The sequence below is a fragment of the Mobula birostris genome, chromosome 4, assembly GCF_030028105.1.
Source record: "Mobula birostris isolate sMobBir1 chromosome 4, sMobBir1.hap1, whole genome shotgun sequence".
Lineage (NCBI taxonomy): Eukaryota > Metazoa > Chordata > Chondrichthyes > Myliobatiformes > Myliobatidae > Mobula > Mobula birostris.
The window spans coordinates 194,108,390-194,125,758 of record NC_092373.1 but is presented as its reverse complement, the minus strand read 5'-3'; the positions used below and the strand labels follow the sequence as shown (position 1 = coordinate 194,125,758).

At 43.1% G+C, this 17,369-nt stretch overlaps 1 protein-coding gene across 15 annotated transcripts in view; it reads right to left on the bottom strand.

Annotated features, from left to right (window-relative positions):
• The window catches only part of slc4a11 (solute carrier family 4 member 11), a 316,800-nt gene that overhangs the window by 53,243 nt on the left and 246,188 nt on the right, over positions 1 to 17,369 (bottom strand). For all 15 annotated transcript variants that reach the window (XM_072256724.1, XM_072256731.1, XM_072256719.1 and 12 more), the window contains 3 exons: positions 13,362 to 13,487; positions 10,064 to 10,177; positions 2,060 to 2,192 (listed from right to left, as the gene is read on the bottom strand). In XM_072256724.1, the coding sequence (XP_072112825.1) occupies positions 2,060 to 2,192; positions 10,064 to 10,177; positions 13,362 to 13,487 (373 nt within the window). The remainder of the gene's footprint in view (positions 1 to 2,059; positions 2,193 to 10,063; positions 10,178 to 13,361; positions 13,488 to 17,369) is intronic.

The following is a 17,369-nucleotide window of genomic DNA, read 5'->3' as shown; positions in this document are numbered from 1 at the left end:
ACGTTTCAGGCCGAGACCCTTCGTCAGGACTAACTGAAGGAAGAGTGAGTAAGAGATTTGAAAGTTGGAGGGGGAGGGGGAGATCCAAAATGATAGGAGAAGACAGGAGGGGGAGGGATGGAGCCAAGAGCTGGACAGGTGATTGGCAAAAGGGATATGAGAGGATCATGGGACAGGAGGCCCAGGGAGAAAGACGGGGGGGGGGGGAACCCAGAGGATGGGCAAGGGGTATATTCAGAGGGACAGAGGGAGAAAAAGGAGAGTGAGAGAAAGAATGTGTGTATAAAAATAAGTAACAGATGGGGTACGAGGGGGAGGTGGGGCCTTAGCAGAAGTTAGAGAAGTCGATGTTCATGCCATCAGGTTGGAGGCTACCCAGACGGAATATAAGGTGTTGTTCCTCCAACCTGAGTGTGGCTTCATCTTTACAGTAGAGGAGGCCTTGGATAGACATGTCAGAATGGGAATGGGATGTGAAATTAAAATGTGTGGCCACTGGGAGATCCTGCTTTCTCTGGTGGACAGAGCGTAGATGTTCAGCAAAGCGGTCTCCCAGTCTGCGTCGGGTCTCGCCAATATATAGAAGGCCACATCGGGAGCACCGGATGCAGTATATCACCCCAGCCAACTCACAGGTGAAGTGTCGTCTCACCTGGAAGGACTGTCTGGGGCCCTGAATGGTGGTAAGGGAGGAAGTGTAAGGGCATGTGTAGCACTTGTTCCGCTTACACGGATAAGTGCCAGGAGGGAGATCAGTGGGGAGGGATGGGGGGACGAATGGACAAGGGAGTTGCGTAGGGAGCGATCCCTGCAGAAAGCAGAGAGGTGGGGGAGGGAAAGATGTGCTTAGTGGTGGGATCCCGTTGGAGGTGGCAGAGGTTACGGAGAATAATATGTTGGACCCGGAGGCTGGTGGGGTGGTAGGTGAGGACCAGGGGAACCCTATTCCTAGTGGGGTGGCAGGAGGATGGAGTAAGAGCAGATGTATGTGAAATGGGGGAGGTGCGTTTAAGAGCAGAGTTGATAGTGGAGGAAGGGAAGCCCCTTTCTTTAAAAAAGGAGGACATCTCCCTCGTCCTAGAATGAAAAGCCTCATCCTGAGAGCAGATGCGGCGGAGACGGAGGAATTGCGAGAAGGGGATGGCGTTTTTGCAAGAGACAGGGTGAGAAGAGGAATAGTCCAGATAGCTGTGAGAGTCAGTAGGCTTACAGTAGACATCAGTGGATAAGCTGTCTCCAGAGACAGAGACAGAAAGATCTAGAAAGGAGAGGGAGGTGTCGGAAATGGACCAGGTAAACTTGAGGGCAGGGTGAAAGTTGGAGGCAAAGTTAATAAAGTCAACGAGCTCTGCATGCGTGCAGGAAGCAGCGCCAATGCAGTCGTCAATGTAGCGAAGGAAAAGTGGGGGACAGATACCAGAACAGGCACGGAACATAGATTGTTCCACAAAGCCAACAAAAAGGCAGGCATAGCTAGGACCCATACAGGTACCCATAGCTACACCTTTAGTTTGGAGGAAGTGGGGGGAGCCAAAGGAGAAATTATTAAGAGTAAGGACTAATTCCGCTAGACGGAGCAGAGTGGTGGTAGAGGGGAACTGATTAGGTCTTGCAAGAGACAGGGTCCCATGATCCTCTCGTATCCCTTTTGCCAATCACCTGTCCAGCTCTTCGCTCCATTCCTCCCCCTCCTGTCTTCTCCTATCATTTTGGATCTCCCCCTCCCACTTTCAAATCTCTTACTCACTCTTCCTTCAGTTAGTCCTGACGAAGGGTCTCGGCCTGAAACGTCGACTGTACCTCTTCCTATAGATGCTGCCTGGCCTGCTGCGTTCACCAGCAAGTTTGATGGGTGTTGCTTGAATTTCCAGCATCTGCAGAATTCCTGTTGTTTGTCTCTCTTTCTAGGGTCTGCATTGGTTCAAGGAGGGGCTCATCCCATTCTCTATGGTCTACCATGAAGACATACATGGCACTTTACCAACCTCAACTGCCCATTAACAAAATGGGGGTAAGGGTGAAGTTAATAATTCAAGGAAACTACCTTATTGCTGCTTACCTTTTGAAAAACTTCTTCAATGAACTTAAGTTACCAACACCATAGATGACACAAAAGAAACTATTCCACAGGCCAACACAGGCATAAAAAGCAAAGAAATTCAGATTGTAGTCATCACAGATGCCCTGGATTACTGTAGAGAGAAAGAAAAAAAATATTTGTCACAGTGTCAAGCGAGAGAACAGATGGGTTTGAATGACTGCCTATTCTAGCTTGGCAGGTAGCCAAAGCTTGAGGAAGATGGGGGAGTAGACATCTATGTGGATTTAGTGAGGCATTCAGCAATGATCCACAATGCAGCCTCATCCAGAAGGCACACAGAATCCGAGACTGATTGAATCCAACATTGGCTGGGTGATAGGACACAAAAAGTAGAGATGGTACCTTTCTGGTTGGATGTTTGCAATCAGTGGTGTACCACAGGGACCTAGACCTGAATGTAGGAGGTAAAATTAGTAACCTTGTGACTACACGAAAGTTGGTGGTGGTGTGGATAGTGAAAGCTGTCCAAAGGGCAACAGCATGACATGGATCAGATGGAAAGTTGGGCAAAGAATTGGAATTTTATCCAAGTGGGAAGTGATACATTTTGGGAAGTCATGTAGGGGTACAACATACACAGGCAATGTTGCTGAACAGCGGGACATTGGGGTCCCCTGAAAGGGCAACAGAGGTAGATGGGGTGGTGAAGGCGACACGAGTCATGCTTGGTTTCAGAGGTCAGAGCACAGAATATAAAAGTTAGAATGTTATTTTGTAAATCGTACAAAGTACTGGTTAAAGCAGCATTGTATCAGAATCAGGTTTATCATCACTGATGCAAGTCATGAAATTTGATTTTTTTTTGTTGCAACTGTATAGTGCCAGACAAAATTATTATAAGTTATAGAAAATAAATAGTGCAAAAGAGATCTAGCAAAGTAATCTTCGTGGGCCATTCAGAAATCCAATAGCAGAGGGGAAGAAGCTGTTCCTAATATTTTGAGCTTGGGATCTTCAGGCTTCTGTACCTCCTCCATGATGGCAATAATGAGAAGAGGGCACATGTTCAATTCTGGTTGGCACATAGTAGGTTAGATGGGATTGGGCTGGAGAAAGTGCAAAGAATTTCACCAGGCCATTATCTGGATTAGAGAACTTTAGTTACGGGGAGAGATTTGATAGACTAGATTTGTTTTCCTTGTGGTGTAGGAGGCTGAGGAGTAACCTGCTAGAGATAAACAACATGATAAGACTTATAGATAAGGGGGAGAAACAGATTTTCTCCCCCACCATCAAAACAGGAGGGCATAGGGAAGGTGGGAGGAGGAAGTTATAAAAAGGGATTTGAATGGAAAGTTTTGTAGTTAATGCAGAGAGCAGTTGATAACCTGGACCTCACTGCCAGAGGTGGTGGTGGAATCAGGTGCAATCATTTTGTTTAAGAGACATTTTAAAGAGCTAAGGCATAGAATGATACAAATCTCATGCAGGAAACTGACATTAGTTTGGGGGAGGGTGGAAGCTAGCATTATTATAGTGGGCCAAATGGCCCATTTCTGTCCTGCACAATACTGATGAAAATCCTACTACTTACTGGAAAATTTATGGAACATTGAACTTGCCACAGAGTATATTTGAAGTGCAGTTGTTATGTCGGAGGAAAATTAAATTTTAAATTCACGATATAAATTTTGAACACAGAATTATAAGATAAAGGACCAGAATCAGCCAATTTGTCCTATTGAATCTGCTCCAATATTCAATTGTGACCTATTTTTGTTATTATTTCCCTGCAACCATTAACCTCCTTATCAAGAATTTATCATTACTATCAGGGAAGGGGTATAGGAGCCTGAATACCACACTCAGCATTTGAGGAACACCACCTTCCCCACCGCTATCGGACTGATGAATGTTCAAGAGCTCTACCTTGTTGGCTTTAAATACACCCGATGGCTTGACCTCCAAAGCCCCCTCTGACAATGAATTCCCACGGATTTTCCACCCTCTGAGGAAGAAATTTCTCCTCATCTCAGTTCTGAAGGGGAGTCCCTTCAGGCACCAAACTGATAATCACAGGTTTCAGAACTGGGTGCAAGTGGGGAGGACTTGTGGAATAAATGAATTGAGAATAGTACTGATCATTTCATGAAAAGCGTTATCTACTCATGTTTTACACGAGACTTTTTTTAATATAGGGATAAAATCTATAATTATAAACACAACAAACATACTTTGCAATTGAAATTAAATAGTTTGGGACTGGAGAGACCACTAAAACATTCTCAGTTAAACTCAACAATATACATTTTCTCCTCATGAGATTAAATTGCATTAGTAGCAAGTTATGGTTATGCTTCATAAAAGGGCTCACTGCTCTCTTTATCCCGTCATTACATTTTAAGTCCGCACCATACATCTTCTCTAATCCATGATGACTGCTCTCTGGCATTTCAAATCTAAAATTATTCAACAAGGGATTAAGTTCTGCTATAGGCACGTCCTTTCCAATTTGTAACCTCCTCTTGCCCGTGAACTTGCATTCCTTCCACTCATGTGGTTCTTGTGCATTACGTTTCTCTTTATCCCAGTAATGGAGACTGCACATTCTGTACTTTACTCTCTGAACTCTTGATACATCACCTCCTGCTCCTTTATACAATGTTAAACACTAACTTTTCAATCACAACTTTGCTTAATTAGTGAACCCATATGTTCCAAATACATTTTCCTCACAAGTTGTGAAATGTCACATATCGATTTGCCAAAGCTTATTTTCACAAAAAAATTCTTTAAAATCTAGATTACTGGCTTCTCTACAAATGACTGATGGTTGGACTACACAAGATATTTACTCTCAGTGGAAACTATTAGGCACAGCAATGGAACCTGTCATGTTCTTCTGCTGCTGTAGTCCATCCACTTCAAGGTTTGACATGCTGTGAGGTCAGAGGTGCTCTTCTGCACACCACTGTTGTAAAGTGTGGTTATAGGAGTTACTGTTGCCAAGTTTGAACCAGTCTGGTCATTCTCCTCCAACCCAGTGCACAAAACTGCTGCTCACTGGATGGTTTTCATTTTTCCACACCATTCTCTATGAAATCTAGAAGACTGTTGTGCATGAAAATCCCAGGAGATCAACAGTTTCTGAGATACTCAAACCACCCCATCTGGCGCCAACAATCATTCCACAGTCAAAGTCACTTATTCCTCATTCTGATCTTTGGTCTAAACATCTGAAACTTTTGACAATGTTTGAATTATTGCCACACAATTGGCTAATTAATTACATTAATGAAAAGCGATACATGCAAAACAAAGATATTTACTGTACCTCAGTGCAATGTGGCAATAATTAACCATTTTACTCTGCCTTATCTTAAAGAATCAGGGTGAACAGGTGGTAGATACATCTGTTCAGTAAGTTTCAAAGTAGTCAATTAAAAATAAATGGTTGGTCCAAGAATTAAGACTGGGGGGGGTGGCGGGGGAGAGAGGGCTGAAGGGCTGATTTCAAAAGTGCACTCAGTAGCCACTTTGTTAGATACATCAGCTCATTAATGCAAATATCTAATCACCCAATCACGTGGCAGCGACTCAGTACATAAAAGCATGCAGACACGGTCAAGTGGTTCAGTTGTTAATCAGGCCAAACATCAGAATGGGGAAGAAACGTGACCCAAGTGATTTTGAACGTGGAATGATCGTTGGTGCCCGAAGGGGTGGCTTGGGAATCTCAGGAACTGCTGATTTCTTGGAATTTTCACACACAACAGTCCCTAGAGTTTACAGAGAATGGTGCAAAGAACAAAAAAAAAATCTAATGAGCAGCCGTTCCGTGGGCGCAAACATTTTGTTAATAAGAAAGATCAGATGAGAATAGTAAGAGAGGCTCAAGCTGACAGGAAGGCAACAGAACTCAAATAACATCACATTACAATAGTGGTGTGCTGAACAGCATTTCTGAATGCACAACCCATCAAAACTTGAAGTGGATGGGCTACAGCAGCAGACGGCCATGAACATAGACTCAGTGGCCACTTTATTCGGTATAAGATAAAGTTGATTGAGAGATGTTAAAAGTAAAATGGAAGCAGTTGCCAGAGGAGAAAATGACATCTGATATGTGGGAGGCATTCAAAGGCAAAATAGGAGCTTCGAGCATGCATGTCCTTATAAGGATAAGCAGCAGAGATGGTAAGATTAGGACACTGGTTGACAAAGGAAATAGAAGGTTTGATCATAAATGAACAAGCATATGGCACACATAAGCATTTGCTTGAGTTTTTTTTTGAGATATCGAGAAGAACTTAAAAATTCGGAAGACAAAGAGAGGACATGAAGTGGCCTTGACAGAATCAAACAAGATTGTGCAGATGCTGGACATCTTCAGCAACACACTCAGAATGCTGGAGGATCTCAGCTGGTCAGGCAGCATCCATGGAGTTGATGTCTTGGACTTCTTGCTTCTAACCCCCATCCTCTCCAGTCCCGATGAAGGGTTTCGGCCCAAAACATCAACTGTTTATTCCCCTCCATAGATGTTGCCTGACCTGCTGAGTTCCTCCAGCATTTTGTAAGCGTTGCTCAAATGGCCTGAGAAGCAGGATTAAGGAGAATCCCAAATCCTTCCAGTATAATACAAGTAAGAGAATAGCTAGGAAAAGAGTAGGTCCCTTTGGATACCAAAAAGGAAAAGAATATGTGGATACAGGGGACAAGCAGGATCCTAAATGAATATTTCTCATTGATGTTCACCAGGGAGAAGGATGTGCAGGATCGAGAGGTAGGAGAGGGGTGCACTGACGTTCTGTGTCAGAAAAGAGGAAGTATCAACGATATTGGTGCACAATGTGTGGATCCAGAACTGGTTCGTCCACAGAAGGTAAAGAGTGGTTGTAAATGGGTCATATTCTGCATGGAGGTCGGTGACCAGTGGTGTGCCTCAGGGATCTGTTCTGGGACCCCTACTCTTCGTGATTTTTTAAATGACCTGGGTGAGGGAGTGGAGGGATGGGTCAGTAAAGTTGCTGATGGCACAAAGATTGGGGTGTTGTGGTTAGTGTGGAGGGCTGTCAGAGGTTACAGCAGGACATTGATAGGATACAAAACTGGGCTGAGAAGTGGCAGATGGAGTTCAACCATCATGAGGTGGTTGATTTTGGTAGGTCAAATAAGATGACAGAACGTAGGATTAACGATAAGTCTCTTGGCAGTGTGGAGGATCAGAGGGATCTTGGGGTCCAAGTTCATAGGACACTTAAAGCTACTGCACAGGTTGACTGTGTGGTTAAGAAGGTACATGGTGCATCGGCCTTCATCAACCATTGGATTGATTTTAAGAGCTGAGAGGTAATGCTACAGCTATATAGGACCCTGGTCAGACCCCACTTGGAGTGCTCAGCTCTGCTCAGTCCTGTGCTCAGTTTTGGTCACCTCACTACAGGAAGGACATGGAAACCATAGAAAGGGTGCGGAGGAGATTTACAAGGCTGTTGCCTGGATTGGGGAGCATGCCTTATGAGAATAGGTAGAGTGAACTCAGCCTTTTCTCCTTGGAGCAGCGGAGGATGATAGAGGTGTATAAGATGATGAGAGGCAGTGATCGTGTGGATAGACCATAAGACCAGAAGATATAGGAACAGAAGTAGGCTTTTCGGCCCATCGATAGCCAGAGGCCTTCTTCCCAGGGCTGAAATGGCTAACACGAGAGGGCACAGTTTTAAGGTGCTTGGAACTAGGCACAGAGGAGATGTCAGGGGTAAGTTTTTTTTAACGCAGAGAATGGCGAGTGTGTGGAATGGGCTGCCAGCGACTGTGGTGGAGGTGGATACAACAGGGTCTTTTAAGAGACTCCTTGATAGCTACATAGAGCCTAGAAAAATAGAGGGCTATGGGCAAACCGAGATAATTTTTGAAGTACGTACATGTTCAGCACAATATTGTGGGCTGAAGGCCTGTACTGTGCTGTAGTTTTTCTATATTTCTACATACAGTATTGTGCAAAAGTCTTAGGTACATATACAAGGCTAGGATGCCCAATACTTTTGCACAATACTGTATACATCAATGAAGTTCACTCCTTGAGGAGCTCGATGACAATTATGTTTGTTGTTAGGGAGTATGCTGGAGTTATGCAAATATAGCAGATGTTAGTTCAAGCAGGAACCAGTTTTCAGTTCTTAACGCAAATTGTAAATTGCAAGCAGTAAATTGAAGTTACAGTACTGTGTAAAAGGCACTCGTGAGATCACACTTGGAGTATAGTGTGCAGTTTTGGACTCCTTATTTTAGAAAGGATATACTAACATTGGAGAGGGTTCAGAGAAGATTCACAAGAATGATTCCAAGAATGAAAGGTTTACCACATAAACTGGCAGCTCTTAGGCTGTATTCCCTGGAGTTCAGGAGAATGAGGGGGGATCTCATAGAAACATTCCATATGTTAAAAGACCTGAACAGATTAGATATGGCGAAGTTATTTCGCATGGTAGGGGTGTCTAGGACAAGAGGGCACGACTTCAGGATTGAAGGACATCCATCTAGAACTGAGCTGCAGAGAAATTACTTCAGTCAGAGGGTGGTAAATCTGTGGAATTTGTTACCATGAGTGGCTGTGGAGGCCAAATCACTGGGTGCATTTAAGACAGAGATAGACAGGTTCTTGATTAGCCAGGGCATCAAAGGGTATGGGGAGAAGGCAAGGAAGTGGGGACGACTAGAAGAATTTGAAAAACCCATGATGGAATGGTGGAGTAGACTCCATTGACCGAATGGCCTAACTTCTGCTCCTATATCTTATGGTCTTACAGTAATTACATACAAATCTGATCACGACAGGAAATCTGATGTCTTCACCCTTCCTTTCCAGTCCTGAAGAAGGATGTCATCCCAATAAGTAAACCGTTTATTCCATGGATTCCCAACATGGGGTCCACAAACCCTTCAGTTGATGTTTGGGGTCCATGGCATAAAAAAGGTTGGGAACTCCTGGTTTATTCATTTCCATAGCCGCTGCCTAACCTGCTGAGATCCTCCAGCATTTTATTTCTGTTGTACAAGAAATATGTGACAGTATTAGGAAGAAGTACAAATGAGATTCACCAGGAATGGAGGTATGAGGTATTATGGAGAGATTGTTAGGCTGTGTTTATTTTCACTGGGACGAAGAAGGCTAAGGGGTGACCTTACTGAGGTTTATAACATTATAAGGGCCGTACACAAGGTAGATAGTTCTTTTCCCCAGGGAGGGGAAGTCTAAAACTAGGGGGCACAAGTGGGAGTAGGGGGAAACTTAGAGGGGATCTGAGTGACAAGTTTTTCCATTCAGAGGGCGGCAGATATATGGGAAGGAGCTGTCAAAGGTGGTAGAGGTAGCTATAATTATGATATTTAAAAATAATTTAGACAGATATTCAGGTAGAAGAGGAGTTGTGAGATACAGGAAAATTGGATTAGCACAGTTGTGCATTATGGTTGGCATTAACAAGTTGGGCCAGAGGACTGTATCTCCCTGCATCTCTGTGGTGCAACACATCTTTACACAGAAATTCACAAATACAAGAGATTCTGCAGGTGCTGGAGATCTATAGTAACACACACACACGCACACACACACACGCACACACACACACACACACACACACACAAAATGCTAGAGGAACTCAGCAGGTCAGGCAGCATCTGCGGAAAGGAATATTACAGTCAATGTTTCAGGCTGAGACCCTTCAGTAGGCCTGAAATGTCGATTCTTTATTCCTTTCCATGGATGCTGCCAGAGCTGCTGATTTCCTCAAGCATTTTGTTTGTTACTTTACACAGCAATTCACCATCTGAACTTTTCCACAGTGTGGCTTGACGTTTCCCCATATTTGTTCCCGCAACCCCTCGCAATGCGCGGAGTGCATGAACAGAGCACGGAGGTGGTATGGTCAGGTTCACCCACTGTCGTCAAAAATGTGCAAGATCTTAGAAAGAGACATCCTTACACTTGTAATGATGGGTGAAAGGAGAGCAACGTACCGTGTATGTACAAGGCCAGGGGTGCAGTTGTTAACACTATACCCATTGGCTGGCCAGCGAATACAGCATAGGCCACTCCTCCAATGCACTGGGCAAGTATGGTTTTCTGCACATCTGTAAAAGAAAAAACTGGCATTAGGATTGGAGCGAAAAGTCATCTGGCTTTCTATCAATATGCAAGAGGCTGTGGTTGCCCAGGAAGTGATTATTATCTGCACAACAATAAAAATTTGGGCCGCATGGTCATGTAGTTGTAGGCATAATGCTTTACAGTGCTAGCAACCCAGGTTCAATTCCTGCCCCTGCTGTCTATAAGGAATCTGTACATTCCCCCCACGACCACATAGATTTCTACTCGGTGCTCCAGTTTCCTTCCACCAAAAATGGTCGGGTTTGAAGGTTAATTTGTCACATGGGTGTAATTGGGTGTTGTGGTCTTGTTGGGCCAGAAGGGCCCGTTACCATATGGTATCTCTAAATAATCTTTTTCCATTCTCCATCCCTTCTTACTCCTTCTCTTCCCCTCTTCTGCCCACGGTGCCCCTCATCCTTACCTTTCTCCCACAGTCCACTCTTCTCCTATCATAGTCCTCCTCCTTCAACCCTATACCTCTTCCACCTATCACCTTTCAGCTTCACACTTCATCCACCCACCTTCCCCCTTACCTGGTCTCACCTACCACCTGCCAGCTTGTACTCCTTCCCCCTCCTCCCACCTTCTTTTTTCTGGCTTCTCCCACCTTGCTCTCCAGTCTTGATGAAGGGTACCAAAACGTCAACACTTCATTCCTCTCCATAGACCCTGCTGAGTTCTTCCAGGATTTTGTGTGTGTGTGTCACTCTGGATTTCCAGCATCTGTAGAACCTTGTGTTCAGTTTTGAAGTGTTGACATTCAGGACTGAGATAACGCTAGACTGTATCCTGAAGGTAATAAGTTTTTGATATTTCCTAACACTGCCATGGAGGCTCAATCCCAGTACAATCAAGAGAGAAATCATTGCATTTTGAGAAGGAAAAATGAGGAAATTAAGGGACACAAGGTTATTTTGAAGGATCTTCAACCTCCAACAGTATCTATTTCCTTATTCACAGATGCGCCCTGAACAGAGGGATTTCTGCATTTTCTTTTCATTTCTGATTTCAAACATCTGCAATTTGTTCAAGAACATAGACTAGTTCAGCAGATTACTGGTCTCGTGGTCCATGATGTTAGCTTGGATCTCCACAGGCACAAGGGATACGAATGCCAAAGATTAAAGATCAGCTTTAGTTGTTACATGTACATTGAAACATGCAGTGGAATGTGTCATTTTTGTCAAATTAAATCAGAGGGGATTATGCCGAGTAGCTTACAAGTGACACTTCCAGTGTCAACATAGCATGCTGATATCTCACTAATCCTAGCCACGTGTCTCTGGAATGCGGGAGGAAATGGAACACCCGGAGGAAACACACGCCACACAGGGAGAATATACAAACTCCTTAAAGACTGGGGGGGTCAAACCTCGATCTCACAGCTAGCGCTGTAAAAGGTTGAGCTAAATGCTATGCTACCATGCAGCTCTCTACGCCACTTTTGTAAGCAAAGCCAGTATTTATCGTTCAATCCAAAATTGTCCAAACTAATTCAAATGGCTTGCTTTCATTTTTCAACTTCATTGCACAGGTCTGGTGTGATCTATACACGGCCACATTGGGAAGTGAAGAAAATGACCTCTGAAACAATACAGGTGCAAGGAATTTCATTGTACCCTGGTGTAAATGACAATAAACTAATGTCATTCATTAGTGATGCACTGCGAGCTTTAAAAGAGCTCCAGTGATTTTGGTTATTTTTGATGGGCTCCAACCAGCATGAGGGCTCATTTCTTGGTGACAGTCAGCGGTTTCTGCAATCTGTGCGGGGCCAGTAAAAAGAAGGGAGTGGCCATTGTTGGAATGGGCCAGTGTTAAGAGTAGTCAGGCTTTGGCTCAACAGGCTTGGGCAAGCACAAGTGGAGATTTCACGTAAGTTTCTAGTAAGTTTTATTTTTTGTTAATACATATCTAGTGCACTGAGAATGAGTTCAGAGGTAGTGGTATGTTCCTTAAAAGTAATGGGAACTCTGGGAGATGTCCACTCTCCTTGGTAACCACATCTGCACAAAGTATACCGAACTGTAGTTTCTTAGAGATCATGTTAAGGAACTGGAGATGCAGCCTCAATAACCTTCAGCTCAAAGGGGAAAATAAAAGGGGTGATAGACAAGAGCTACAGGGAGGTAGTCAGCCCTAAGTTGCAGGAAGAAGGTACCTGGATGACTGTCAGGGGAGGGAAAGGGAATACACAGCCAGTGCAGAGCACCCCAGTGGTCAATCCCCTCAATAATAACTATAACACTTTGGAAACTGTAGTGGGGTAGGGCAGGGAGGGTGGAAGGAATAACCTACCATAGGAAGCTGCAGTGACTGGCAACGGCAGAGAAGTCTCAATGGCCTGAACGACCCATTTCTGCTTCTATGCCTCATGGTCTAGTATCTCACAATTGTGTTCTTTTTTTATTTTCCTTCTGATCAGTTACGTTTCAGTTCCTCATTTACTGTGATTGGATCTGAAGTTGTATTGACAAATCAATCGTTTGAACTCCTGAATATTTCTCCACCAGTGTTATTACTGTGCTGTTGGAGGCCCTTCAGCTCGCGCTTTCACGCAAAAAAAACATTCAGTAACATATTGTTTGAAAGAAAAGTCTAACTGGACCAGGGTACAATCTGAATTCCTAGCTGTTGCATACTTCAAATTCCCATCATAAAAACCTTGCTTAATATGGCAAATTACATGCAGCTGATGCAAATCATCACAGCCAATAACCCAGTAAAAGCTGTAATCAAAATATTATAGTTTAAACATCAAACTTTAAAGTTCCAAGACACACTCAATTTAACTGGTCTTGTCATATGATAACTTGAATGGGAAAAGAGGCATTTGCAAACGAGCAAAATCTGCATAATTCCCAGTTGAAATGAATGGCCATTTCTTTGAGAAATTAGGAACATAACATTTTGAGCAAAATAAATCTACGGAAGTTGATCTTGCAAATTTTAGCCATTGCAATATCATTGGTAATTCCAAACTCTTCATTTCCCATTACTTCCCTGATGATTATTTTCATTGTGGACTCGGCACCAAGCCTCAGTTCACTTCTGTCACTTAACCAATCACAGTACACTGTTTTAATGCTGCGTTTTGTCTTGTTTCTCAATAATCTAAACTCAAGTTGAAAGCTCCAACAAACAACAGTGGAACTAGGAACTTACCAATTGACCCTCTCGTGTTTTCAGCATTTAAAGACCCAAAAGCTATAGTTGGCAGTAGGCAGATGCAATAGAGAAACAAGATGGTAGTGATGTACTTTCTGATGGATTTGTTGCTTCCAAGAATACCTGCAGTAAGGCCAAAGTGCAAATTTGAAGACAGACCATTTCCACACAGTAATAAAATCAGGAATCACTCTCAGAACAATTCAGATTTTCATGCACATCACAAAGTATAGCATTTCAGCAATTAATTCATATCAGTCAGCAACTACAAGGGAAGATAATCAAGTGCTCAGCAATACAGCAAAAACAAAACCTACTGAAATGAAGGAGACACAATTTCTGATCGTGTCATACTAAATTGTTTGGGATATTGTACTTTTTTCTCTACACAGAATGATATTTGCAATACAGTGTTAACATAGCAAGAAGACAGAGTCAAGCAAAACAGAAACAATCTTCAGCCCACCATGTCCATCCCAAGCATCAATTACCCATCTATATTAATCCCACTGACCAACACCTGTTCATACCAACCAGACGAACTGAATAAATATTTTGCATCAGTCTTCACTGTGGAAGACACTAGCCTGCTCCACCATTTCATCATGGTTGATCCAATTTTCCTCTCAAATCTCCCAAACTTCTGCCATCTCCCTGTATCCCTTTCTGCCCTGACCAGTCAAGAATCTATCAACGTCTGCCTTAAATATACATAAAGAATTGGCTTCCTCAACTGTCTGTGACAAAGACTTTCACAGGTTCACCACTGTCCGGCTAAAGAAATACTCCTCATCTCAGGTCTAAAAAGATGCTGCTCTATTCTGGGCCTGTGTCCTCTGGTCTTGGACTCTTCCACCATAGTAAACATCCCCTCCACATCCACTCTATCAAGGCCTTTCACCATTTGATATGTTTCAATGAGGTCAACTCTCACTCTTCTGAGTTGTAGTGAATACAGGCCCAGAGCCATCAAGTGCTCTTCATATGACAAGCTATTCAATACTAGAATCACTTCTGTGAACCTCCTTTGAAACCTGTCCAGTTTCAGAACTTCCTTTCAAAGATGAGGGGCCCAAAACTTATCTCTTCCAAGAATTCCAACAGATTTGTTAGGTAAGATTTTCTCTTGAAGAAACCATGCTGACTACGCATATTTTATCATGTGCCTCCAAGTACCTGGAGACCTCATCCTTATTGATCAACTCCCAATATCTTCCCAACTACTGAGGTCAAACTAATTGGCCTATGGTGTCCTTTCTTCAACCTCTTTCCCTTCTTGAAAAGTGGAGTGACATTTTCAATTTTCCAGTCTTCCAGAACCTTTCCAGAATCTTGTGATTCTTACTGATGCCTCCATTATTTTGCATCAGTCTTCACTGTGGAAGACACTAGCAGTATGGTGCAAGTTCCTGGTGGCAGGGGTCATGAAGTGTGAGAAGTTACCATAACTAGAGGGAAGGCACCTCTTTCAGAACTGTGGGGCATAGACCACCTGGTCCAGGTTGACTTGTCTACCTTCAGACCTTTGTTTCCCAAGAACCTTCTCTCTAGTTATGGTAACTTCTCACACTTCATGACGCCTGACACCAGGAACTTGCACCATACTGCTAGTGTCTTCCACAGTGAAGACTGATGCAAAATAATGGAGGCATCAGTAAGAATCACAAGATTCTGGAAAGGTTCTGGAAGACTGGAAAATTGAAAATGTCACTCCACTTTTCAAGAAGGGAAAGAGGTTGAAGAAAGGACACCATAGGCCAATTAGTTTGACCTCAGTAGTTGGGAAGATATTGGGAGTTGATCAATAAGGATGAGGTCTCCAGGTACTTGGAGGCACATGATAAAATATGCGTAGTCAGCATGGTTTCTTCAAGAGAAAATCTTACCTAACAAATCTGTTGGAATTCTTGGAAGAGATAAGTTTTGGGCCCCTCATCTTTGAAAGGAAGTTCTGAAACTGGACAGGTTTCAAAGGAGGTTCACAGAAGTGATTCTAGTATTGAATAGCTTGTCATATGAAGAGCACTTGATGGCTCTGGGCCTGTATTCACTACAACTCAGAAGAGTGAGAGTTGACCTCATTGAAACATATCAAATGGTGAAAGGCCTTGATAGAGTGGATGTGGAGGGGATGTTTACTATGGTGGAAGAGTCCAAGACCAGAGGACACAGGCCCAGAATAGAGCAGCATCTTTTTAGACCTGAGATGAGGAGTATTTCTTTAGCCGGACAGTGGTGAACCTGTGAAAGTCTTTGTCACAGACAGTTGAGGAAGCCAATTCTTTATGTATATTTAAGGCAGACGTTGATAGATTCTTGACTGGTCAGGGCAGAAAGGGATACAGGGAGATGGCAGAAGTTTGGGAGATTTGAGAGGAAAATTGGATCAACCATGATGAAATGGTGGAGCAGACTCAATGGGCCAAATGGCCTAATTCTGCTTTTATATCTTATGGTCTTATCAATTACCCATCTGTATTAATCCCTTTGACCAGAACTTGTTCTGCAGTCTTCTGTATCTCGGCAATTCAGATGCTCCAAACAATTATTTGGGGTGGCACATTAGCACAGTGGTCAGCACAATGTTTTACGGTACCATTGGCCCGGGATCAACTCCCACCAGCGTCCATAAGGAGCTTGTACATTCTCCCCATGACCATGTACCAGGTAGTAGCTTAATTGGTCATTGTAAATGGTCCCATGATTAGGCTAGGATTAAATCATGGGACTGCTGGGTGCCACAGCTTGAAGAGCCGGAAGGGTCTATTCCACACTGTGTGCTAACAGAACAAATAAATAAATCAGAAATGTTGTGAAAATGCTTTGCCTGAACACTTCCTCAAGCAGGGTGATCAAGATTTTAACCATTCTCTAATCTTCCACTGAACCCCTATCAGCCTCTTACTCCATACCATTTTTTATGCCATGGGTCCAATGCCATTAAGCAAAGGATCTGTGGACCCCTGGTTGGGAACCACTGGTCCAATGTTAGACACTTCTGCAAGGAAAAATATTTCCATCTCACCTACCCCATCTAATCTTAAACCTCCTCACAGAATTATAGCCCAGTGAACACTTGTTTTCATGTGGTGTCACAGAAATGAAAATTCCTTTTTATTTGGATGGGTTACAATTTTGCTTTTGGCAAGGGTCAGAGTCCTAATTAAGACAAGATTCAAAGCCCTGTTTTCAGATTATGACACTACAATAATAGCATAGGAGTTAATCCTGGACTTGGGAGGGGCAGGGGTCAAGGAATGATGTTTGGAAGAAAGCTGATTTAACACATTAGCTGCTAAAGAGTGAAAGATTAATAGAAACGGACAAATGAAGTAAGAAGGATTATTAGCAATGCTCATTATAAGCTCGGCAAACAGAAATCAAAAGAATCAAGGATCAACTTTATTTGCCAAGATATTTACATGTATTAGGAATTAGCTGTGGTGTGTTAGCATGTCAAGCAGCAGAAAATATTCAACAATTACACAGAGTGTATAAAAATAAAGTTAGTTAAAGTATGATGTGTATATAAATACCAGTATGTATTTACATTGTAAACAGCATATTAAAAAATAGTTTTAGTGTTTGCAGTACAGCATTTGAAGTAATACACAGAGGGGTGAGGTCGGGGCATTTACGTAGAATACAGGTGGCCCCCATTTTCCGAACGTTCGCTTTATGACACCTCGCTGTTACGAAAGACCTACATTAGTTACCTGTTTTTGCTAACAGAAGGTGTTTTCACTGTGACAAAGAAAGGCAGCGTGTGAAAAAAGGCAGCACGCAAAAAAAGGCAGCGCGCACACCCAAACAGCCAAGCTCCTCCCCGGGAAATGCATTCTAGCTGCCATTGCTTAAACACGTGCTTTATCTCAATTTATTTGTGCATCCATTAGCAAGATGAGTTCTAAGGTATCAGAAAAGCCTAAAAGAGCTCGTAAGGGTGTTACACTTAGCGTAAAACTAGACATAATTAAGCGTTTCGATCGTGGTGAACAAGGTAAG